Source organism: Podarcis vaucheri (genome assembly GCF_965113315.1).
Source record: "Podarcis vaucheri genome assembly, chromosome: 4".
In the NCBI taxonomy this organism is placed as follows: Eukaryota; Metazoa; Chordata; class Lepidosauria; order Squamata; family Lacertidae; genus Podarcis; species Podarcis vaucheri.
This window is the reverse complement of record NC_138762.1, coordinates 81,264,271-81,288,672: the sequence shown is the minus strand read 5'-3', so window position 1 is coordinate 81,288,672 and position 24,402 is coordinate 81,264,271. Positions and strand designations below refer to the sequence as shown.

Genomic DNA, 24,402 nt, shown 5'->3' with positions numbered 1-24,402 from the left:
ATATCTTTGAAAATTGTTGATAAACCTAGGCTCGGATTACATTGTATGTTCTGATTTGTGATTTTGCTTATTTCTGTAAATGCACTTTCCCAGAATGGTTGCACTCTACTTGAAAATGGAAATATTACTCCACCCCGCCCCCATAGACGCTTCAGCTTTTGGTGAAATTATTGTCTCTGATGTGAAGCAGTCTACTATTGTGTGGTGCTCTCCAGATACTTTGGACTGCATTTCCCATCAGCCCCAACAATGATTAAAGCAGGCATAAGCAAACTCAGCCCTCCAGATGTTTTGGGACTACAACTCCCACCATCTCTAGCTAACAGGACCAGTGGTCAGGGATGATGGGAGTTGTAGTCCCAAAACATCTGGAGGGCCAAGTTTGCCTGTGCCCTGATTAGAGATTATGGGAATTGTAGTGCTCAACATTTGAATGGCCCCATGTTGGCTACCCCAGTTAGTGTGTGTTGCTAGCACTTGGCCCAGTTAAGAGTGTGGCAACGCATTTATATCTTGTTGTCAAGCTTCTAGTAACAGTTCAGGTAGACAGATGAAGTTCTGAATTGGGGCTGAAGATTGGGCTAGAGTATTGCTCCAAGCCCCTAAAGGTTTGCGGGGGGAGGGGGGACATGTTGGAGGAAATATTCTGAAAAACAGCCTTGCCAACAATGTGGCCATGAGTACTATGACTTGGCCACAGACTAATGTTAATCCAAGCCTCATCCCAACCCCAAATTTTCCGGTAATAAGAAATAGCCAACAGCCTTATTATTCTCAGGATAGTCTCTTTTGAAAGATAATAAGGTGTAGATTGAATGAAAAACACTATAGGCTGAGTTGAGTTATTAATTGGAGTTTTGCTCTCAAAGAAGCTGCCAGTCTGTCATAAACCACTATGGTATTAATGTTATTCCCATAGAGTGAAAAAACAAATTGAGGGTGAAGCGGGAAATACAAATATGGTTGAGAGGGAGCATAGGGCACAATGGTACCTCGGGTTACATACGCTTCAGGTTACATACGCTTCAAGTTACAGACTCCGCTAATCCAGAAATAGTACCTCAGGTTAAGAACTTTGCTTCACGATGAGAACAGAAATCGTACTCTGGTGGCACGGCAGCAGCGGGAGGCCCCATTAGCTAAAGTGGTGCTTCAGGTTAAGAACAGTTTCAGGTTAAGAACAGACCTCCAGAATGAATTAAGTACTTAACCTGAGGTACCACTGTATAGTACTGTGTGTGCCTTTATGGGAAATGACATAGTGATCTGATACAGCTACAAAGAAATGCAGAAAGATTGTGTTTTCTGTGAATAAACCCCGCATTAAATTATAACGAATAACTTTTTTCATTCCCACCTCCCCAAATGTGACAAACTTCTTTATGTTGCAGTGAAATTTCTCTAGTTTTTTTCATATAAGTACATGTTTACCTGTCTTCAATTTTAGGCGAGACAGGAATTGGGAAATCAACTTTGACTGATAGTTTGTTTAATACCAGTTTTGATGACCGTGTGTCAACACACTTTCAGCCAAATGTAAGACTTAAAGCTGAGACATACGAACTCCAAGAAAGCAATGTTCGACTGAAGCTGACCATTGTCAATACCGTTGGATTTGGTGACCAGATCAACAAGGAAGATAGGTTAGTATCTGCTCACGTAAATAATGTCCTCTTAATCTGCCCTGTGACATGTCAACTTGGCTCTGACAAGTGGATGGTATTGATAGTATTTCTGATGCAATTCTATTTTATTTTTTGACATCGTGTACCCACTTCCCCTTTGCTAGAAATCTCTATGAAGCTTGCAATACAAATGTTACACAATATACATTGAACATAATGTTTAGAGAAATTGTCCATTTATACAGGCTAATCTGGGAACCATATAATTTTAAATCACAAAGTAAAGCCTACTGTCATTTTATTGACATATTATTTTGGAAAAACACTCCAATCCTAGAGGCAATGGTTAGGATCCAAATGCCTACTGTATGCTTGTCCATAGGCTTGTTTGTGACCGTTGTAATGTCTAATTTTTTTCCACTGGGCAGCTGAAAGCAGTCTGTGATCTGCCATGTAGGAACAGCTGTTAAAAACAAATGAAGTCCCTTTTGGCTAGATGAACAGCTTTTTGGACTTTGGCCATTTTCTTAGGATTAATTAAAACGATCCGGTGATTTTATTTTGCCTGTTGTACTACGTTATATATATATTTTTAAACTGTATTTTTGTGTGTGTGTTAAGCTTTATTCGCACTTCTGTACAGCACCCTGTAATCTTTTTTGATGAAGGGCCATGAATAAATATTTTGAATAAAAAATGTAATAAAAGCTAGTTCCGGGGATGTATGGAACTAAAATACGGTACAGATTTAATAAATACATACATGAATAAATTAAAAATCCACCGTGGAACAGTTGTGGCCAAGGCCATGCAATTAATTTGTGCAGGATTTTCAACCATTCCTAAATCTGCTCACCATAGCAAGGTGCACTTGCCCTTCTGGTGAGTGTGACAAGCCACCCCTGCCACCCTAAGGTGCAGGGTGGTCCCATCCACGTGGCGGACTGAGGTGCTGCTTTGGATGGCAGAATTCAAGGGGCACCTGCTGCCAAAGTGAGGAGAAGCGGCTACGGTGGTTTCCAGCAGGATCTCATGAGATTCCTGTGAGATTGCATGGTGGCCTCTGGAAATCTCACCAGAGCTTGGAAGCTGCAGTTGTGAAACCCCAATATGTGAGGCTTTGGCAGGGGCAATGTGTGCAGGGTGGCACCTTCCTGTTTCGTCTCGGTCAGCAAAATGGGACAGGCCACCCCTTGTCAAATTTGTGTGCTCCTGTCTCTCTCCAGCTCCCATTTAACCCATTCTCAGCCCCAACTGGTGCTGACCAGCTTCTCTCGCCTCCTGGCCTTTTTCAGTGCTAAGCATCGGTTGCCTGTGAACAAGCACTGGGGTCTTCCAAGGCATCCCCACCCCTTCCAGTCAGAGCTGATAGTGCCGGGGTTATGTGCTGTGTGATGAGCAGTGGTAGGAGCTTTGCCTAATGCTCAGAGCAGGCATAGGCAAACTCGGCCCTCCAGATGTTTTGAGACTACAGTTCCCATCATCCCTGACCACTGGTCCTGTTAGGAGTTGTAGTCCCAAAACATCTGGAGGGCCAAGTTTGCCTATGCCTGGCTCAGAGACTGAAGAGGGAAGAGGTAGAAGCAGCAGCTTGTTTCTGACTGTAAGTGGCGAGAAGGGGCGAAGTGGCTGTGATAGCAGTCGGGGAGCTGGGAGGATGGATGAGGGATGATGGCGAGGAAGCAGCAGTGGAGTCCTTGACACAGCTCTAAGGAAGAAGGTGGGGGATCATTTATGTGGTGCTGCACTTCAAAGGTGCTTTCCGAAATGCTGCACTGCGTGGGAGATCCCGGGTCCTCTTCAGCTTCCTCTTCCTCATCCCAGCATCTGCCAGTGCTAGGCAGTGTTGAGTACATGAGCAGCTCGTGCTGCCCACCACACAACATGGGATGATCGCTGACTTTGAACTTCAGAGGAAAGCACCTCTCAGGCTCAGTGCAATGTGATGTCCGCGCAAGAGCCAGTGTGGTGGTGTGGTTAAGAGCTGTAGACTCGTAATCTGGTGAACCGGGTTCGCGTCTCCGCTCCTCCACATGCAGCTGCTGGGTGACCTTGGGCCAGCCACACTTCTCTGAAGTCTCTCAGCCCCACTCACCTCACAGAGTGTTTGTTGTGGAGGAGGAAGGGAAAGAAGCTGCTTTGAGACTCCTTCAGGTAGTGATAAAGCGGGATATCAAATCCAAACTCCTCTTCTTCTGGAACAGTGTTATGGCAACACCTGAGCCAGTATAGTCTGCCAAGCCTAGCCAAAATGCGTGGATTTCTGTGGTTGTGCCCTTGTTATTTTTTATTTATGATAAGCTGTCCTCATGATTAGAATATTATTACTCTGAGCAATATAGAGAAGAACTGTTAATGCGGTTAATGCCACCGCTGTTTTATTGTGCCTTTGACAGCTTGTGCACAGCAAGGGTCAACAACTTTTTGGGGTGTATGGGCCCATTTGCAACTTGAGAAACTGTTGTGGGCACCACAATCAAGTACATATCACAACCTATTCTACTGGTTACAGTAGAATGCTTCTTTCAAGCCCAATTTCAGCTGTTGTGGGATAGCGGACCCTGAGGGCCTCAGTGAAGGCCTCTGTTGGCAAATGGGGACATGGGCTCATGTATTAGAGTGAAACTCACTTCTGTCTTTAATATTATATTTCCCCTCCTCTTTCCAGCTACCAGCCAATAGTGGATTACATAGATGCACAGTTTGAGTCTTACCTCCAGGAAGAGCTGAAAATTAAGCGCTCCTTATATAATTACCATGACACTCGCATCCACGTGTGCCTCTACTTTATTTCACCCACAGGGCATTCCCTCAAAAGTCTTGATTTATTAACCATGAAAAATCTGGATAGCAAGGTAAGATGTTAAAGCCAGCTTTAGAGAAAAAATAAAATAGTAATAATCTTTCTTGCAGCTGAACTCTTAGAGTATTCACAGGGGCCTTTTAAAAAAATATAGCAGCATTATGAAAATAAATTTAACATGCCGTTTTAACTGTAATCCAGTCTTGTTGTCAAGAACGAATAAAGGTTTCCATAAAAATAAGCATTGCGTAAGTGAAATTGAGTAAGCCTTTCCCCGTCCAAAGTTTACTTAAACATCGTTCATCATGTTCAGTTTTTAAAAGCCTGTTACTTTGACGAAAACTCAGGATAAAGTTATTTTGCCTTTGAACAAGCAAAGGGATTATAGTGCTTCATAACAGAGTTGTAGAGAAGCAATGATGCCTGAGGTGAAATCGGTGACTGGATGTGATGAAATATCTATGCACTCTTACCTCTCCCTGACTAGAAACCTGGTTTTGGTCACCTGTTTGGTGATTTCATGCTCTAGGCCTATCCTTGGGGAAGTGACAGGAATATAGGGCAACGTTTTTTTAGCAGGAATAGGTCTACTAACCTACCTATAGGGATAAAACAGTTAAAAGACTGAGCCTGGGGCTTGCCAATCGGAAGGTCAGCGGTTCGAATCCCTGCGATGGGGTGAGCTCCTGTTCCTCATTCCCTGCTCCTGCCAACCTAGCAGTTCGAAAGCACGCCAAAAAAAGTGCAAGTAGATAAATAGGTACCACTCTGGCGGGAATGCAAATGGCGTTTCTGTGTGCTGCTGCTGGGCACATGACCCGGAAGCTGTACGCCAGCTCCCTTGGCCAATAAAGCAAGATGAGCGCCACAACCCTAGAGTTGTTCACGACTGGACCTAATGGTCAGGGGTCCCTTTACCTTTACCTTTATGTACAGTAAGCCCATAACTTATGTAGATTAATCTTGTGCTCATTTAGCTTTACACGCTTGGCAAAATGTTTAAAAAAATAAAAAAGGGGGCAAACTTTGGCAATCCTATCTGCCATTGCACCCAGTGTGTTTTGACTAGATGTGATTTTGGCCTTAGGCATGATCCCCAGAATTTAACCCTTGTGTAAGTTGCAGGCTTACTATATATTGCTTGGAATTTACTTTATATTAATTTTGCCTTTCAGGAAATGTGAGCTTTTTACATCCTTGTTATTACTGCTTCTTAAAAATCTATGACTATAGCTCATATTGATATTTCAGTATAGGCCCTGACACATATATAGTCTGAAAAATGCATCTAAGAATCTGCCAGATGAGAATATAGTTGTTTTTAAAAAAATGACAGAAGATAGAAACTGCTTCTAAAATGCTAATATACTGATCTTGGCCTTTCTAAAAATGTCGTAGAGATAAATTGTACTGAAAAACAAAGGCAGCATTTCAAGATACTTGTCCTGCTCTTTTTATAGCTTCATGCAATTGCACTTCATAATCAGTAAGACAGTGAGGAATGTAGGAAATAAATTGAAGCAGCTGGTACCAGCAAGCTAGATAGTTGTGACCAATTGCATGTTTATTTTATGGTTATTAGAAATCCCAACTCTAGATTTAATATCATCTCATTTTTGAAGTCACATGTTAAAAAGAAAACAGGAACAGTAGACTTTGCCCAAACAGTTGCCGGGTTTTGTTTGTTTGCCAAAGCAGTTGCTGGGTTTTGTGTGTGGAAACGTGATCTCTAAAATCAGATGAAATTAAAGCACATTTATTAGGCAACTGGAATTCATATCAACTCTCCAGGATGGGTGTTTAAACCGTTTTTCACAGTTATCATTTCAGATAAAAGAGCACTTCATGTATAGTTAAGGCCTGAGTGTGCATATCATCTTAATGAAAGGTGAACAAAATGTTTAATAATAATAATAATAATAATAATAATTTTTATTTATACCCCGCCCTCCCCAGCCAAGACTGGGCTCAGGGCGGCTAACAACCAATCATAAAAACAAGTTGATTGAAATACAACTTAAAAAAATAAGATTAAAATACAACAATTTAAACATAAAAATGCAGCCTCTCATCACAGGAGGAGAAAGGAAAAAAGAAAGAAGGGGGGGTGTCAAATTGACTCCAAGCCAAAGGCTAGGCGGAACAACTGTGGAAAGAAATCAGATCCTGCAGGGCCCTGGTCTCATGAGGCAGAGCGTTCCACCAGGCTGGAGCCAGAGCTGAAAAGGCCCTGGCTCTGGTTGAAGCCAATCTAACTTCCTTAGGGCCCAGGACTCTCAATTCTATAGCTCAATTCTATGGCTCAATTCTATAGAGCGCATGACCTGCTGCATTTTCCAGTGAAGCCCTAGTATGGGTCAAAGCATCTAGATTTCTATGATCCACGTCCTTGGTTATGGCTGTCAACCCAAGCCACATGTGTGTATGGAACTGTCACTGCCAGCGATGGCAGATGGAGCTGTGTAAGCACGCAGCGTGTTTTTTTTACACCATTGCCAACAGTGAGTCAGTTCTGCTCCTGAATATGTGCAGCTGGGGTTTGTAGCTCTTTATTTACAGAGACGTTCATGGCGTTGTTGAACTGTAGCTAATTCAAACTAGATTATTTCTAATTTTAGATTTATATTGATATGGTCTAGGTAAACATTTTGGCTTCTGGGGGTGAGGCTTTACATTAACCCATGTGGCATTTTGTTCGGCAACCTTTCCTCTGCCGCTTCGTTGCGCAAGATCTTCCATGTTAAATAAAATAACAGCCTTTCGTACTTTTTTTTTTTGAGATGCAAGTACCATTAACTAAAACAAGTACTCCTCAGAGGGAGTGTAAAATTAATTTAAAATCAAAGAGCAGAGTCTTCTGCACATGTTTAAATAATTAAATGACAGGTTCAGCCAGTTCTATTTAAAGCAATGGCTTTTCTAAAACGGCAATGTATCATCATGAATTGTGGAACTCAAGGTAGGTAAATGCCTCAAATGCTTTATCATTAGCCTAAATTGCCAGGAGAATGCCCTAGATTCTCAACCAGAGGAAGTGTAGGAGTGGTCTTAGTTGAACAAGGAACTGGAGAGGGACACAAACAAAGTCGCTTTCAATCTGACTCTGTCGCCTTCGCCAGACCATCAACTCTACCCAGGTCCCACAATTTTGCCCAACCCTTTCTCTCATTTCCTTAACTCTTCTGCTTATATTTCTCAGTGAGGGTAGCTGGAGAAGTTTTAATCGAGGTTTCACCAGTGACTCACCTAATTAGCTAGGAAGTCAGGTGTTTTTTTTTTAAAGGTGTGAAAGACGTAGATCTGATTTCTTTTTTAGCTTGTAGCTGAGTCAGAGGAAAACATCTAGAAATGTGGGACAAGCACAAAAGAAACATTATACAAGCAGCAATATAAATAGCCTTTCCTATAACTTTAGCCGGATGGCAGGCAGACAGGAAAGCTAGGATTCATCCTATATCAAGCATTTGAAATTGGTTATGATTGCCAGCATTTATTTAGAAGCTCAAGATACTGTAATTTTGACTTATAAATCAGGAGGCAAAAGAGCAAACACTTCCAGAGATAAGGAATTTATTTAAAAGTTGCAGAGCATTTTACTGTAGTGCAAATTGCTAGCAGAGGACCCTTTGTGAAGATCATTACTGTTTTGTTAGGTAGTTCATTAAACATAAAGCAGAATATAACCAAGATCTCACCTTTCCCTCTGAAAAGTAAACAGATTCCTTAGTAAAAAACAAAAAAGTTTTAAAAAATTACTGAATTGCTGTCATATTTTTTATGTTCATCCTTTTGGATAGCTCATTGTTAACAGGTAAAGTTTTGGTATAATTTTCATGTCTTATTTAACAATGCTGAATGTATGGTTTTAGTTAATGTGGATCAAGATAAATGAAAACTATAAATGAAATGATAAATGAAAACTATAAGTTCTTTGCTTGAGTTTTCTCTGAAGCAGATTGTAGTACTGAAGAGGTTACTTGGTTGAGTCAGTAACCGAGTATCTTGTTGTAAGAGCCTATTCAGTGATTATGATAATTTGTGTCTAAGAAATTACATGCAGGAATTTGACAAGAATGTATATCACAACCACATAACTTCTTACTTCTTCAAATAGGTGAACATTATTCCACTTATAGCCAAAGCAGATACAATTTCTAAATCTGAACTGCAGAAATTTAAGATCAAAATTATGAGTGAGCTGGTCAGTAATGGAGTCCAGATATACCAGTTTCCAACAGATGATGAGAGCATTGCCAAAATCAATGCCAGCATGAATGTAAGTACTTCACTGACCCCACAACAACATATTCAAACAAATCTGTACTAATTGTTTGCCATGATAGCTATAGTGGATACATCTCACTCATACAAGGGATAGTGATAACAAAATGGACCCTGAGGAAAATTCTTTTGAGTGGGACATGGCACTATACTGGTTGCAAAGACTGACATTTTGAAACTAGGGCAGGAATGTTAAAAAATCCCCGTTTTCTTTAATGGTATTTAACTGCTCCTTAAATTATTTCTATATTTCACAGAGGCACTTCCATGTTCTTAAACAGTGCAGTTATCTTTCACGTAATTAGGATATATGTTATTGTTTATATTGTACTTTTTAATATACTTATTGGGCTGCTAGCAATGCACCTTTATTTACTCTGTTTCACAGGGACATCTGCCATTTGCCGTAGTGGGGAGTACAGAAGAGGTCAAAATTGGAAACAAAATAGTAAAAGCTCGCCAGTATCCTTGGGGCATAGTGCAAGGTACTGAAATAGTGCAAGTACTGTTTTGGAAACATTGCATAGTAAATGCGAAAGGTATGCAAGTAATCTCTTATTTCATTTCATTAGTGGAAAATGAGAACCATTGTGATTTTGTGAAACTTCGGGAAATGCTGATTTGTACAAATATGGAAGACTTGAGAGAGCAGACTCATATGCGCCACTACGAACTGTACCGGCGGTGCAAATTGGAAGAGATGGGCTTCCGAGACACCGATCAAGAAAACAAACCCGTCAGGTAAGTGAGTGAGCCTTCCCCATGTTTTCAACAATTAAAACGTCTATTTACCCTCCTCTCTTATATGACCCATTACTTGTAGCAGCAGGATGGGGAAACGTAGCATTCGAAAAATATTGCAAAAACTAAATAAATCTCTTACTCTTTTACTTAAAGCGCTTAGCTAGTCATCATTCTGAATGCTGTTGGGGCAGTCCCTAGTTCAGTGGTAATTAGGCAGTGTGAAATATACCGTGGTGGCAGCAAAAGTTGCATTAGTGCTAAAATTGGAAAGCAAATCAGCAGGGGATATCTGGCTGTCAGGTGCAGCTGTGGATTATAGCCCAAGGAACTCTGTTGCTGTGCTGAATGGTGCTCTGTTCAGATTACGACAGTCATCCAGCTGGCTCAGGAGCGCAGGTTGTATCAGAGGGCACATGGTTGCCTTCCATGGTCCTGCAGCAATATTGGCGCTACTGCTTCTGAACTGAGCATGATGCTGACAGAAGTGGAAATGGTGCTTTTTTAGTTGAGAGTGGCTTGAAGAATGGCGCGTCCTTGCATTATCCTCTACTGAAGTGGTCCTTTTCTTCTCTGAGAACAAAGAAATCAAAAGTAACTGTGTGGAGAGAGTATAAGTTTGAAGTGGTCCAAGGTAATTGTATTCTCACGCAGGAAGGTAAACCTAAGACCTTTTCTAATTTCTTTCAGAATTCCTTTTTGCCAGTGCCAGTTCTTCCTTCATGTGCACTATCTTCTTTTCCTTTCCTTTTGTCTTTCCAACTAATGTAAGTAAAAACTCTCTCTATAAACTTTCTTCTTTGTGTTTCATTCCTACTGTCCTTCCTCTCCTGTTACTAACACCTAAACACCTAAAGTTGTGCTGTTGATGCCTGCGCAGAAAAAGTTTAAGCAATAACTGAGTGGATTGGAATTCACTGGCACCAAGAGTGACTTGGGTGGAATCTGCGCACATATTAAAAAACGCTGTTAAAATGCTTTTTTAAAAAAACATTATGAAAAATACACTGAATTTGCCATAGCTCACCGTCACCATCTAGTGTCACATTTGTATATTGCACTTTACAACACACTTAAAACACTTTATTTGCAGCTGTGTAGCTAAGTCCTTGATATTTACACTGCAGATACTGACTGGGTTTCTGTGATAAGCCAAGATAGGCCCCTTTCCATATGTTACAGTATTGCACTGACTGGAAATGCCGATTGATTTTGTGCAGTTCAGTGGGGAGCAAAAAAATAGATAAGCCTCAGCTTATCTATTTAAGGATCAGACTATGGCAGGATTGCCAAGACTCAGACCATTGCTGACCATATGGTATTCCATACGTCTCTTCGGACATAATCTCTAGGGAGAGATCCCAAATTCCCGGGCAATTTGTACAGTCTTCAGCAATATTTAAGACTTTGGAGTGAATCACATTCAAGGTGGCAGTGCTGAACTAGTCAGGGTGTAAAGCAGGAATGTGGAACCTGTGGCCGTCCAGATGTTTAGCTGCACTATACTACCAGCATCACTGACCATTAGTCCTGTTGGCTGGGCTGATGGGAGTTAGGTGTCTAACAGCATCTGGAGAGCTGGGGTCCCTTGCTCCTGGTGAAAATAAAAACCAGTGGGTCTCAATAACTGGGTTCCTCTTTTCTTTTTATAAAATTCTAAATTCAAAGGCACCTTTGCTCCTCAATAGATGCCAGGAGTGGGATATTTGGAAGACCTCTGGCTGTTTTCATTGCATTTATTAGAGTGATATTGGAATCGGCTTTCAGCCGTAAGATCAGCAAGTTTTGTTCTGATTGAGAGTAGTCTCTTTTACTGGAAAGTGACTTTGTAGCGAGAACAGCTGCAAGAATATCAAGCTGTCCTTGTGCAAGGAAGGAAGGACACTTGCAGCATTCTAAGAGGAAGTTTCCAGAGAGAGAGAGAGACAGAGAAAGAAGAGATTCCAGACCTGGCATGTGAAGAAGACAAGAATTGGAAAGCCAGGCAAACAATGAGAAAATGGCATTCTGTGTGTATTGTATATGCACCATTAGGCTGACATACAGAGGCTCAGTGCCCTTGTGAACTTACTGCTTAGCACTTGTATCCTAACTATTTCCCCCCCAGAATTAAGTTCCCTTTCTATCAGTCAGGCTTACCTCCGAGTTTAGGGTCAAGGCTAAAGTATTAAATCCCACAGCCACTCATGCAGGGGGCTTTGTCCACTTCGCCACAATTCATTTATTGCCCTGCATTCTATTAAAAATATCGCTGCATGTCGCATCCTGATACATTTTTAGAGCTGACATGCATTTTGGCCACAATAAATACTGTGGTGAGACACCAGACTTCAGACATTTCCGCCACTGCTCACAGTGCGTTGTAGGCAATGTCCCACATTCTTTTGCCTCAAAATAAGGACTGAAGGATGGTGCAAATGGAGACACTGCAGCCCCCATGAATTTCTCACCACTTGCCCTACAACATTGATACTTCTCAGTTTGACTGGTATATTGTATTTATTCTTTATGTCAGTTGGCTCAACCTGTTATAGTGGTATGACACATAGACATGGGGTTAATGTCTTAGACCAATTTTCCCCGAAACAATTTATATTGTTATTTAAGAATTTAGTAAGGCAAGAAGTTAAACAGTTTTTGAGAAAACTATTTATTGCGGGGTACGTGTGTTAGAGTTTAAAAATAACATAAACAGAGATGAACACATCCAGCCAAGCCCATCTATTCTGGACTGCAGTAGTTTGTATCCCTCAGTTTAGCTTCTGAGACCTTTCCCTGTTTTCGCTCCTTTCCACTCTTGTAACGCTTTTTCAGTGTTCGAGCTTTTTCAGTGTTTCAGTCCCTTTCTCCGTTGCAGGTCTTCAAATCCACCTCTTCTAGTTTCTGGTGCCACAGCCTGCTGACACCCTGTCCTCTCGCTTGACTTATCTACAATATATTCATGCCCCTACCAGTCTTTTAGCTAGTTGGGAGAGTAGTAGTCGGCTGCAATCCAAACCCTGGCTTAACAGAGCAGTGGGGTCACCTCTGCATTCTGCAGCTCTGCATTCTGCAGCTCTGCTGATCACGCTGATTGGAGGAGATGGTGGGGGGCAGGCAAAGTGCTCACCCAGCCTATGGAGACTTGCAGAACTAGGCAGACTGACACCTCTGCAACAACTCCCACAGCCTGGCTCAGTTGCCAGGTTCTTAGGATGAACTGCTTAACAGGGCTGCTTAATCCTCATAAGCAAAACATCCCTGCAAACTTTTTACCCTCGTGTGCACAAGAGCCGTTAAAGCAAAAAAGGAACAATTTAAGAACTCAAACCCCAACACAAAATGACTTCACACCTCACAATAAGAGAAAAATTCTACAAAACCTTGACCTAAATAAGCATTTATTTATGCAAAAATAAAGCAGTTCTGGAAGTGGAATCTATTTGCATAATTTTGCATGGATTATAGCATTAGGATTTATTTGATGTGAGCAGCTGTGTATTTATTTCCAGCTATTGGAAAGCTAGTTGGTGATACTTGTCCACAACCTGTCCTCCTTGTAGAATAATTTGTTTGCTTTTATCATTCATGCTTTTAAAATTTTATTTTAATTGTTAGGTCATGTGGGCCTTTTAGCCCCTTATGGACTTGAATTTGTTGTGGTGAAAGTTCTAAAATGGTAACGTCTTTTAAATAGTGAGATTGAATCTAACTACTGTTAGAACAGAGGATATTAGCTGAAATCGGAAAAACGTTCTCAGTCCCCACAACCTATGCTTTTAAGTCTGTGCACATTGTATTTAAGGTAATGTGAGTGTCTGTTCTGTTCATTTTGCACATGGCAGACTGACCTTGCATAGTTCCTGAAATGCAGGTCATTGTCATAAGGGAGTATTATCTTGCTACAACTGTTCTGGGTCAGAGAACATCTTAGATGAAGCTTTTCAAAGGCTCCGGAATCTTTTTGTTGAAGCCAAATCTGAAGTGCTGTTTACCACCCTTGTTACAACTTGAATAACCTGTGCTGCCTTTTCCTCTAATTGAGCTCAGAACTGCAACGTTGCTTGGTGAAGAACTGGTCTGTATTCTTGCTATTAAGATTAAGATCAAATTAACTAATGACTTTGCATATGTTACCTGAAAGGATTACAGAGAGCCAGTGTGGTGTAGTGGTTAAGAGCGGTAGACTTGTAATCTGGTGAACCGGGTTTGCGTCTCCGCTCCTCCACATGCAGCTGCTGGGTGACCTTGGGCCAGTCACACTTCTCTGAAGTCTCTCAGCCCCACTCACCTCACAGAGTGTTTGTTGTGGGGGAGGAACAGAAAGAAGATTGTTAGCCGCTTTGAGACTCCTTCGGGTAGTGATAAAGCGGGATATCAAACCCAAACTCTTCTTCTTCTACAGTATAGTAAAGAGATAAATGGAAAAAAATGCATAAAATTGGTGGAATACAGTAAAAATTACATGCTGTTGCCTTTCACAAGTGACAAAGACTGCTTACATTTAATGATCCTCAGCCTACAGGAGACTTATGAAGCCAAGCGGCATGAATTCCTTGGTGAATTACAGCAGAAAGAAGAGGAGATGAGGCAGATGTTCGTTCAGAGGGTCAAGGAGAAAGAAGCACTGCTGAAGGAAGCTGAGCGAGAAGTAAGAATGCCTGCCTACTGTTCTGAATTTTATCTGGTTGCAGTGGTAGAGTGAACAGATTAAATACTGTGTTTAAGAAAGAAACAGAATAGGCTGGCTAGCTTCCAGCAAAATAATGCACTGAAGAGAATCGCATGCACGAGCTGGAGCTTTGCTCTTTCCACTGAACTATGGTTTGTCTCTTTGGCTGCAAAAAAAGAAAAGCTTTGGCTGTATGTGCTCTGTCCCGTTTATGTAAGGGCCTTCTCTGCATCCTGATCATGGCTGGAACTAGATCAGGACCAGTTGGACTTGGGAACAAAATATTGTGCTGTGCATGTGTTTGTATGCACATGATGCCTCCACTGTCTTTCTTTTCCAAAGCCTCACCTTGAACACAGAGTTCTTCCTCCTCTTCCTTGTGCATGCAGTGAGAGCCAATTGGGAACTTCAGCAAAAGGTTTCTTGGAAAAGTTATGTACTTTTGCCCCTGTAGAGGCAGAATTGGGAACTGGCTGGAGAAAATGAGGGTACCTTTGGTTATGTTCTGAGCTCTGGCTGAGGCTTGGTTGACCCCCCCCCCAAAAAAAAGGTTTCTTTGGTTTACAAATATGATTTTTTAAATGTACATATAGAGTAAGTCTTCTGATTATGCAGAAACCACTAGCATATCTGTGGATTGTCATGTTTTGCTTCCCAGCTGATTGGAACAGGTGAAGCCACTAAATTAAGCATTTGTGTATATCTAAGATGGCAACTCCCTGTTGACTTTAAAGAGGGTTCAATGATACAGTATAAGTCAGCAATTTATAATTGCTCAGTGGACTCAAAAGTTGACTTTAAGAGGATTAAGAGGGGTCAGTCCCTTCAAGCTGGGAATACACTGTTGACCTAAAGCCATAGTTTCTCCCAGTACCATATGCATATTGAGAGATGGGACTAATTGAGGTAGAAATCTAGGATTGCCATACATCCATAATTTCCCGGAAATAGCCAGGAAACTGTGTCCGGGTGGAAATCGCTGAAGTGTCTGGGAAAATCTGAACGTGTGCCAACCCATGTCTGAAATTTAGATTTTGGCAAATTTTATTAAAAATACCTCATAAACTACTTCTCCTCCTCCTCCTCCTCCTTTTGATATTTTGACCTATTCTCTATTTACCAAGAAAAGGAAAGCCGAGTATGCAATAATCCTAAAGGCTGGTGCTCCCTTTTGAAAAGTTTACTTAATGTACTCTTTTCCGCATTTGTCGTTAAAAAGGATTTAAATCTAAGGCATTGATCTTGTAAATGGCTCTAGGTTGCATTCCTAACCCTACTCACCTTGGAGTAAGGCAGACTAAATTTAGAAAGGGTTAGGATTCTACTGTAAGTTGAGGTGTGCATAATGTCAATAAAATAGGAACACGGAACTCGTGACTTTTAGGAAATCAGTCTCTGTGTTCTGTTGTGTTCTGAGGATGGTATGCTAAGTGCCACCTTGTGGCAGAAATGACTTTTTTTTTTTTGCTCTACTTCAGCTACAAGTGAAGTTTGAACATTTAAAACGGCTTCATCAAGAAGAGAGAATGAAAGTAGAGGAGAAAAGAAAGCTCCTGGAAGATGAAATGAGTGCATTCAGTAAGAGAAAGGCTGCTTCAGACATCCTCCAAGGGAGGGCCCTGCCCCCCACACCCACGGTTGGTTTGAAAAAAGACAAGGATCGGAAAAAGTAAGTAATCATTTTCAGAGGATCTTTGGATTTAGGGCAAACTGTCCAATTCAGATGAATATTTTAAGTAGTATAAATTATTCAGCCATGAAGTATGAAAAATAAGTAAATTTTGTTGCAAGTTGTTTGAGGTTTTCTTATTGATATCATCAGGCACTTTTATGAAAACTCTTCTTTTTATGTCCCCCTCCCCACCAAAGGGAACAAGATTTTCGGCTTGAGCTGCTGTGTTTTGATATCGGAGATCAGGAAGATGTGAATATACAGGAAGCGAGAGAGAGAGAGAGAAATTAGAAAGGGAAAGAACACCGTGACTAGAGCTTGGAAGTAGTTTGCAAATGTTGTATGGTTAGGGTATGTTAGTTTTGCGAGTCATTGAAAACAGATTCGTATGTTCACAATGTGCTTAATATTTGAATTTTTCATTCCAGAGAAAGGTATTGAAATTCCCAACAGCTTTTGTAGTTTGGTGGTCGTGGCAGAAGCTGTTATGGAACAGTCAGCAATCTAAATCTGTATTGTGTATTGGCAGCTGTTACACTCACTGGGTGGTATCCAACATGCTCTGAGTAGACTTCATTGAAATCAACAGGCAACTTATTTTTAGCCCAGTGATTTCTGTGGGTCTGCTCTGAGTATTCCTAATGTTGAATATTAGCCACTGTTCTGCCCCAAATCTCAGCTGCTGCAAGGAGTCACTGCACGTAAAGCAAAATTTTATTAATGGTTTTCACAATAGAAATGTGTGCTTTTAAATGATGAAATCGTTCAATGAGAACATTTCCTATCTTCTCAGTAGTGAAAGTAGGGAGTCATCCAATGATGTCTGCCGACTTCCTCAATGGAAATCAGCTTGTGCAGTGGGACTTCCCTTCTCTCTGCCCTCCACCACTGCCCTAGAGTACCTTCCAAATCTGCTCTGGAGGTCTACCTACTTTCTGGGGAAGATTTGGGGTGTGAGCTAGGGGGAGGAAGATTTGCTTTAAATGGCTTTTGTTCTCCATTCTGCTGGCGGAAGAGTACTGTCAGCTGAGCAACATAGTTTTGATACTAACATAGCAAGAATTTTTCAAGAATGTCAGATTAAAGACTTATTTTACATCAGGCATAGGCAAACTTGGCCCTCTATATGTTTTGGGACTACAACTCCCATCATCATCCCTAGCTAACAGGACCAGTGGTCAGGGATGATGGGAATTGTAGTCCCAAAACATATGGCGGGCCGAGTTTGCCTATGCCTGTTTTACATGATTTATATTTCACACTTTCAACATAACAGCTAACAGAGTTGTAGAAAACAAAAGGGAAATTGAAGGCTATACCATGTGATATTTCTCTACATTTAAGAGAGTTCAAGTTTTGTCTAGTTGGGACTTATCAAAGTAAATATGAACACATTGAAGATGGAAGCTTTAATACTGTAAATAGTCTTCGCTCTCTGTGGATAAAGGCACACCTGATATGCCTCTTTCTGTTTCAGCTCTGGCTTTATGTGAAACCGAAGATACAAGGAGAAATTCTTCACAGTCCCTTTGATGAAACGTCGATCACCCCCCCTTTTTTAACGCAAGCGAACTTGAAAACTGATCAATGTTTAATCAATGGAAAAGTATATTAAAATGTATAATCCGTTTTGCATAATGTACTGTAGGGTTGCTGTTGCATTAATATATTTAAAAGGATGTTTCTTTTAAGCCGCCATTGATATGCACTTAAACTATATACCCGTGGCCAAGTTGCACACACCAAAGATTACTGTGCCATAAAACAGTTTTCATTTGAGTTATGAGCACTATAGTACAGAAGTGAATATATATTGCATATGTTTTAAAGAACTGGTGCCTTTTATCCTGTTTTAGCTATACACAATTGAATGCATTTATTCAGCTGAATAAAATATGTAAACCTGTTTAAATAACCACTTCCTTTCCTCAAAACGGACTTACAAATGTCCTTTCTAGGTCTGTGATCATGATAAGCTTTTGAATTATTCATGAAGTATCCGTGCAAGCATTAAGCTTCATTCCCAAATATATTTTGAGAACCAGCTTGGTTTATAGACATACCTTCCACCTGAACAGGCTTTGCTGTTCTTCAGCTTACGTTACATGCCGCCAATTGAGTGGAAATTAGAAATTTCCCAAAACAAATAAAACCTGGTTTGGTTCATGAGAACCCTGACAAATTGAGTTTGTAAGATGATAGATCAAGTGCCTTGGAGAGAGGTCTTCCTTCAGTTTAGCACTTTGCTAACTAAATTTGCACAGCTGGCTGCAAAACCCTTCTTTGAACTCTGCAGTCCTGGTTCTCTTGTGTTCAGCATGGGCAATGGGGTGGCTGACTCCAAGTAAGTGCATAGAGGACGGACAGGGGACCTGTGACTTCCAGGTATTGTTGGATTCCAGCTCCTGTCACCCTCAGATAGCATGGCCAAGTGGCCAGGGATAATTGACACTGTAGTCCAGCAACATCTGGAGGGCCACAGATTCCCCATTGTTTGTGTTTACAATTGCAGCCTAACTGGAGGCTAAGGAAGTTCTGAGTAACCATGTAGAATATTGTACTCTAAATGTAATCTTAACTTAATTTTAAAGTTCTTGTACAACTTATGGCAGCCGATAGGTTTTTAACCTTTGTACGGTTCCTTTTTACTAATAAGCAAAAGCAGCTGTATCCTCAATCCTCGTAGATTTCTGCAGGACTTAAAAAACATGTATATATAAATGCATAACTTGGGAAATAAACACACAATGTTATCCATGATCTACACGAATCCCTTATTTTCTTGAGAAATACTGCTGTATGGTCCTCAAGCCAGCTTCCATCTAATTTGAAAACTTAATAATTTGAAAACTTGAAAATAGGTGGTTGGCTGGGAAAAACAAAATAAGGTAATGTGCATTGAATGGATACATACCTGCCCATTCTCAGATGTGTACGGTAATGTTAAAAGTGACTTGAGGCATGGGGGGGGGGGCTACCTCATGTTTGAAGGTGCCAATGTGCACATAGCCTAGATTTCAAATCTCATGTTGTTGAACTATTGTATCAGTCAACAGAAATGCAATTTCTAGGAAGACATGAAGGCAACGGAACCAATGAGGGGGGGGGGTGAAAGAAACTGGCTGTTGTGGGCGGGGAGTTGAGTGTGAAAGAATGGGAGAAGATATTATAGGAGATGGATAAAAATGTTCTGTTATTCTGAATCTGAATTACTCTGAATCCATCACAACGAGGTAATGGAGGATACTTACTTCTCCAATCTGGAATAGATATTGGGTTGCTAGGCAACATTTTCCATGTTCCTTGCTCCTGAGCTAAAATAATAATTAAAAAATACCTTCACCTGGGTCATGTTATTCTGGTGATGTGGTAAGAAATGAAGCTAGAGAAATAATTCTCAAAGCAACACTGTCTCTATTTTAAACCATCCTGCTGGGTCTCTTCTGATCTATTTATAGATCATACTTTTTTTTTAAGCCTAATAATCTGGCAAAAACTTTGAGCGAATGTGAAAATCACATTTTCAAGAGAGCAAGTAGGTGCTAACAGCAGTGGTGAGAGAGTAACATGAAACTCAATGCCATTTCATCTAACCTTTGATTTGTTGAAAGTGATAATCCAACCACACCGTTCTTATTGGATACTACTTTTTTATTATCAATATTATTTCTTTATGCACCTTTATTCCAGTGTAAGGCCCAAGGCAGCTCACAACATGAATTATAAAGAGAAACAGCTTAAAAGCACACCAATCTATTATAAGTATTAAGAAACATACAAATTACCATATTAAAAACAGCACTGAATCAAGTGGTCTGGGGTCACAGATTGAAGACCTGCTACTATTTTTGCAGAAAGGGCCTTGACCCCAGTGTCCTAGAGTCACCCACATGAAGACGGAGCTTTATTTTTAATACTTTTTTTATTAGAAATAACATGAAACAATAAAAACAACAAATAATGGGTATTGGTCACCAGATACAAAGCAAAAAACAGTCACGATGCGTCAGAAAGTAATAGCAGCATGTTAAGTTAAATAAAGAAGTGAGTTACAAGAAATAAAAATAAACCAGTCAGTATCAAAAGTATCATTTTTTGTTTCTTCACAAATTGCTCTACAGCATTGCGTAAGTTTATCAGTCAAAGCCTACAACCACATCCTGTCATATCACTTGGGGACAGTACATCTGTCTGCATCTTTCCAATGTAACCGCAGCTTCATGCATGCTACCACAAGGAGGTGGTATGCCATATTCCTACAAGGAAAAAAGCAGAGACATTACCTTGTCAACAAAGATCCGTATTGTTAAAGCTATGGTTTTCCCAGTAGTGATGTATGGAAGTGAGAGCTGGACCATAAAGAAGGCTGATCGCCGAAGAATTGATGCTTTTGAATTATGGTGCTGGAGGAGACTCTTGAGAGTCCCATGGACTGCAAGAAGCTCAAACCTATCAATTCTGAAGGAAATCAGCCCTGAGTGCTCACTGGAAGCTCAGATCCTGAAGCTGAGGCTTCAGTACTTTGGCCACCTCATGAGAAGAGAAGACTCCCTAGAAAAGACCCTGATGTTGGGAAAGATTGAGGGCACAAGGAGAAGGGGACGACAAAGGATGAGATGGTTGGACGGTGCTCTCGAAGCTACCAACATAGAATCATAGAGTTGGAAAAGACCACAAGGGCCATCGAGTCCAACCCCCTGCCAAACATGAGTTTGACCAAACTGCAGGAGGCAGTGGAAGACAGGAGTGCCTGGCATGCTCTGGTCCATGGGGTCACAAGTCGGATACAACTAATTGTCTAAAAAACAACAACAAGGAAGATCCTTGTTGTGCCTTCTAAATCCAGATTCAATTTCAATATCCCTGTGAAGGAGGCAGTAAGAATTGCAAAAAACTTCCTGCCAAAGTTTCTGTGCTTTTGAAAAAAGAGGGGTTTTTAGCCACAGAGAAGCATTCTCAAGCTTTCTGCTGATTGGAGCCAATTAGAATAAAAGGAGGTGAGTCAGCGGCTAAAGATATGCACCATTTGAAACTTGAGTTATCCCCAACCTTTGGGAATGTAACGAATGAAAAATGAACATCTTCCATACAGCTGAACAGGGAAGGCTCCCACCTCCACCCAGTCTGTAATATGCCCCTCTTACCCCTGCATATCATTTAGGCTTGAAAAGAACCTTCTGTTGAAATCCTTCAATTAAAATCCCAGTTCCAGTGTAGCAGAGTATTATGTAAATGGGGTCTGCTGTTCCAGCCAGCTACATGGAAGCAACACCCTTTTGCAAAGGAAAAGTGGTGCATTTCAGAGCAATCTCCTTTTTCTGGGAGCCTGCAGTTCAAAAACAGCCTCCAGCAACTAACTTAACGGTGAACAAGTGACTTCTTGCCCAGCCCTTCGGCAGAACCGATGTCTATACAGCGGTACCTCGGGTTACGTACTTAATTCGTTCTGGAGGTCCGTTCTTAACCTGAAACTGTTCTTAACCTGAATCACCACTTTAGCTAATGGGGCCTCCTGCTGCCGCCAAGCTGCCGGAGCACGATTTCTGTTCTTATCCTGAAGCAAAGTTCTTAACCTGAAGCACTATTTTCTGGGTTAGCAGAGTCTGTAACCTGAAGCGTATGTAACCTGAAGAGTATGTAACCCGAGGTACCACTGTAATAGTGCAGTTAGTTCTCTCTCTTTTCTTGGCCAATTGCAGCCACCCCTCCTTCCAGCAATTTCTGCAGGCAAAAAATTCATTCTGCAATCCTGGGGCGGATTTAGGGGAGCGTTCAGTCACACTGGGCGCTAAGCCTTGGGGTGCAGCAACTATTACTTTGAATGCAGCAAGAGAGGTGGGGTGAGGTGGTGGGGAGCCCCAAATTTTGGCGTCACACAACTCGAGACCAGAAGGTCTGCCCCTGCTGCCAATCTCCTTTCGGTTTTAAGAGCAGGCCTCTGTTGTCTTGTACTCCAGTTCCCAGGATTCTTGCAGCCTTTGCCAGTGTTAGTTTTGCCCTTCTCCTATCCTGGTGATAAAAAAACCACAACTTGAAGGAAACTCCTATCACATGACTAGACTTCTGGAAGGTTCAGTTCAACACAGCCACTTTAGGAGGCGGCATCCTCAGAGCCCAGGGCTGAGACAAGGCCTTGGCTGAGGAGCTAGGCCTAAGCAAGCTGAACCAAGGTAGGCCGAGAAGCCTGAGGCCTTGCGACAAACAGCAGGCCTGTCGGAAACGGTGGCGGCATTAAGCCCGCAACTGATGGCCGTGGCACAGATAATCCACGAGCCCCTTACCACAGGCAATAATTTTGCAGGTTTGGAGCAGCCAGCAGCCTTCATGAATTGTTATTTGTGCTATCACAGTAAACAGAAGCCAGATCTTTAGCAGGGACACCAACTGCATTGCTGGCACATAACTATGATTTTTTTTCAGGGGGGAGCTCCTGTTACACTTTTTGTGGAGAGAGAGAATGGGGAGACTCAATTTACAGTTGGGGAAAGGGAACTAACCTAACTGTTGGCGGGGAGGGACATCCTTCCCCCCCTATTCTTTTTCAAGGCAAAAAAACCATCACGGCTGTGCAAATTTTTGTGGGCTCCCCTTGACGAAGCTTTGAAATGAATCATATACAGAGGTTAATGAGATGGAGAGCATGTTCACAGGCTTGTTACTGTCATGGGCTACTTAAAAAAAAAAAATGGGAGTAGGTGAACGCTTCAATTTCCTGTTGTATTTAGTTGCAAAGAGGTGGGTTCTGGCTGAAGAGGAAACGCCAGCTTGCTTTACTTGTGTTTGGATGCCACGCTAATAAAAACAAAAAACAGGGTTTTTTCTTGATGAGAACAAGAGACAGTGGGCCTCGAGTTTGCGAACTTTCCCTCCCTTCTTGGATGCAGCTGCGAGGAGAAATTTGTAAACATCCGGCTTTGCTTAGCCAGATGATGTTATATCATAGGGACCAACAAATGGGATAAGTGTGGTTTGTTTGAAAAATGCCCACTGCACATGGCAAGTGTCATTTTCTCCTCACTTAACAGCTCCTTCTTGCATGCATGCAAGCTCCCCAACCACAGTGCTTCTTTCAGCATAACATGCTGCATATGTATCACCTAAAAACAGCATGTGGGCAGTGCCGGATTTACGTTTAAGCTAAACAGGCTATAGCTTAGGGCCCCACTCTCTTGGGCCCCCCAAAAAAAACTAAAGAGAAAAAAACCTGGATGTACATTTCCAAAATATAAGATAAGTTCAACAATTACTTTGATAAAATACATATTTTGTTATGTGCAAATGGCTTTAGGTACCTATTAGGTCCATATAACATATATTCAACACAAAAAACAGTGACAATTTGTTGTTGACAAAGGACAGCTGGACATATAAAGGGCCCCATTACCTTCAGTAGCTTAGAGCCTCATCAAACCTCAATCCGGTCCTGCGTATGGGTAGCACCCAACAAATGCATCCTATCAGCAAAAGCATTTATGCTCCCACAATGAACTTTCCTTCCTCTTTTCTCCCTGTGCTTGCCCCTCATCTTTCTTTTTTTTAAATTTTTTATTGGTTTTTCACAATTTATATAAACACAAACAATACACAGTACAAACAAACAAACAAACAAACACATAAACAAACATGTATAATTTCAAATCCTTTTTTCTTAAACCTTACTTCACCGACTTCCCCATACCTCCCCTTTCTGCATCCCAATTTCCAAATTTGTTTCAGCAAATCCTCCCCCTTGAGTTTATCTAATTTTCCCTTGTTCTTTTCTTTTACTTAATCTTTTACAGCTGTAGTCCCTTTTTTTCTATAGCCTCAACATTTTAGCACTCGTTAATTTTACAATATTTCTTAAGATAAATTTTGAATTTCTTCCAATCTTCTTCCACCGTCACTTTTCCCTGGTTTCGGATTCTGCAGGTCATTTCAGCCAGTCCCATATAGTCTATCACCTTCATCTGCCATTCTTCCAGAGTGGGTAGATCCTGTGTCTTCCAATACTTTGCGATGAGAATTCTTGCTGCTGTAGTAGCATACATAAAAAAGTCCTGTCTTTCTTTGGCACCGATTGGCCGACAATGCCCTGTGCTTGCCCCTCATCTGCTCCGAAGGGTTGGGGGAACTTTTAGAATACATTTAGCGGATGCATGCATGGGAGATTTCTGCAGAACTCTCTTAGTGTTGATGGGACATGTTAGTTGGATACCACATGCCTCAATGTGTTTGTTTTTAACTCATATACAAAATAGGTCTGATTAATCAAATAAATAAATTTCATATGATTATTCAATTATGATTTTATTTAATCTAGTCCTACCACATTTTCCTTACCCAGTTTTTTAAATTATTTTTTTTTAAAAAATATTTATTCAAACTTTAGTCCTACCTTTCCCCCCTCACCCCATTTGTTATTTATTTTAGAAAATCATTTGGTCTACTTTCCCCCCCAGAAGTATAAGTCTGAGACGAGAATGAGAGCATCCTATCCACCAGTCAATAAAGAAGAAACAAGGAGTGTGAGTAAAGTAATTGATGAGTATTCTCTTTGTATTGCTATGGTACTACAGAAATAACAAAGAGTCTTGCGGGAATTCTGAAAACTTATAAATTCATGCGCTTTCAGAGACTACAGTCCACA

At 41.1% G+C, this 24,402-nt stretch overlaps 1 protein-coding gene across 15 annotated transcripts in view; it reads left to right on the top strand.

Moving 5' to 3' along the window:
* The window catches only part of SEPTIN10 (septin 10), a 50,603-nt gene that overhangs the window by 10,431 nt on the left and 15,770 nt on the right, over positions 1–24,402 (top strand). For 2 of the 15 annotated variants that reach the window (XM_082218724.1, XM_082218723.1), the window contains exons 4-11: positions 1,448–1,643; positions 4,294–4,480; positions 8,543–8,704; positions 9,098–9,194; positions 9,282–9,450; positions 13,948–14,080; positions 15,580–15,770; positions 17,251–17,914. In XM_082218724.1, coding sequence (XP_082074850.1) covers positions 1,448–1,643; positions 4,294–4,480; positions 8,543–8,704; positions 9,098–9,194; positions 9,282–9,450; positions 13,948–14,080; positions 15,580–15,770; positions 17,251–17,266 — 1,151 coding nt within the window. In that variant the 3' untranslated portion in view covers positions 17,267–17,914. The other 13 variants (XM_082218713.1, XM_082218712.1, XM_082218717.1 and 10 more) reach the window with 11 other exon arrangements.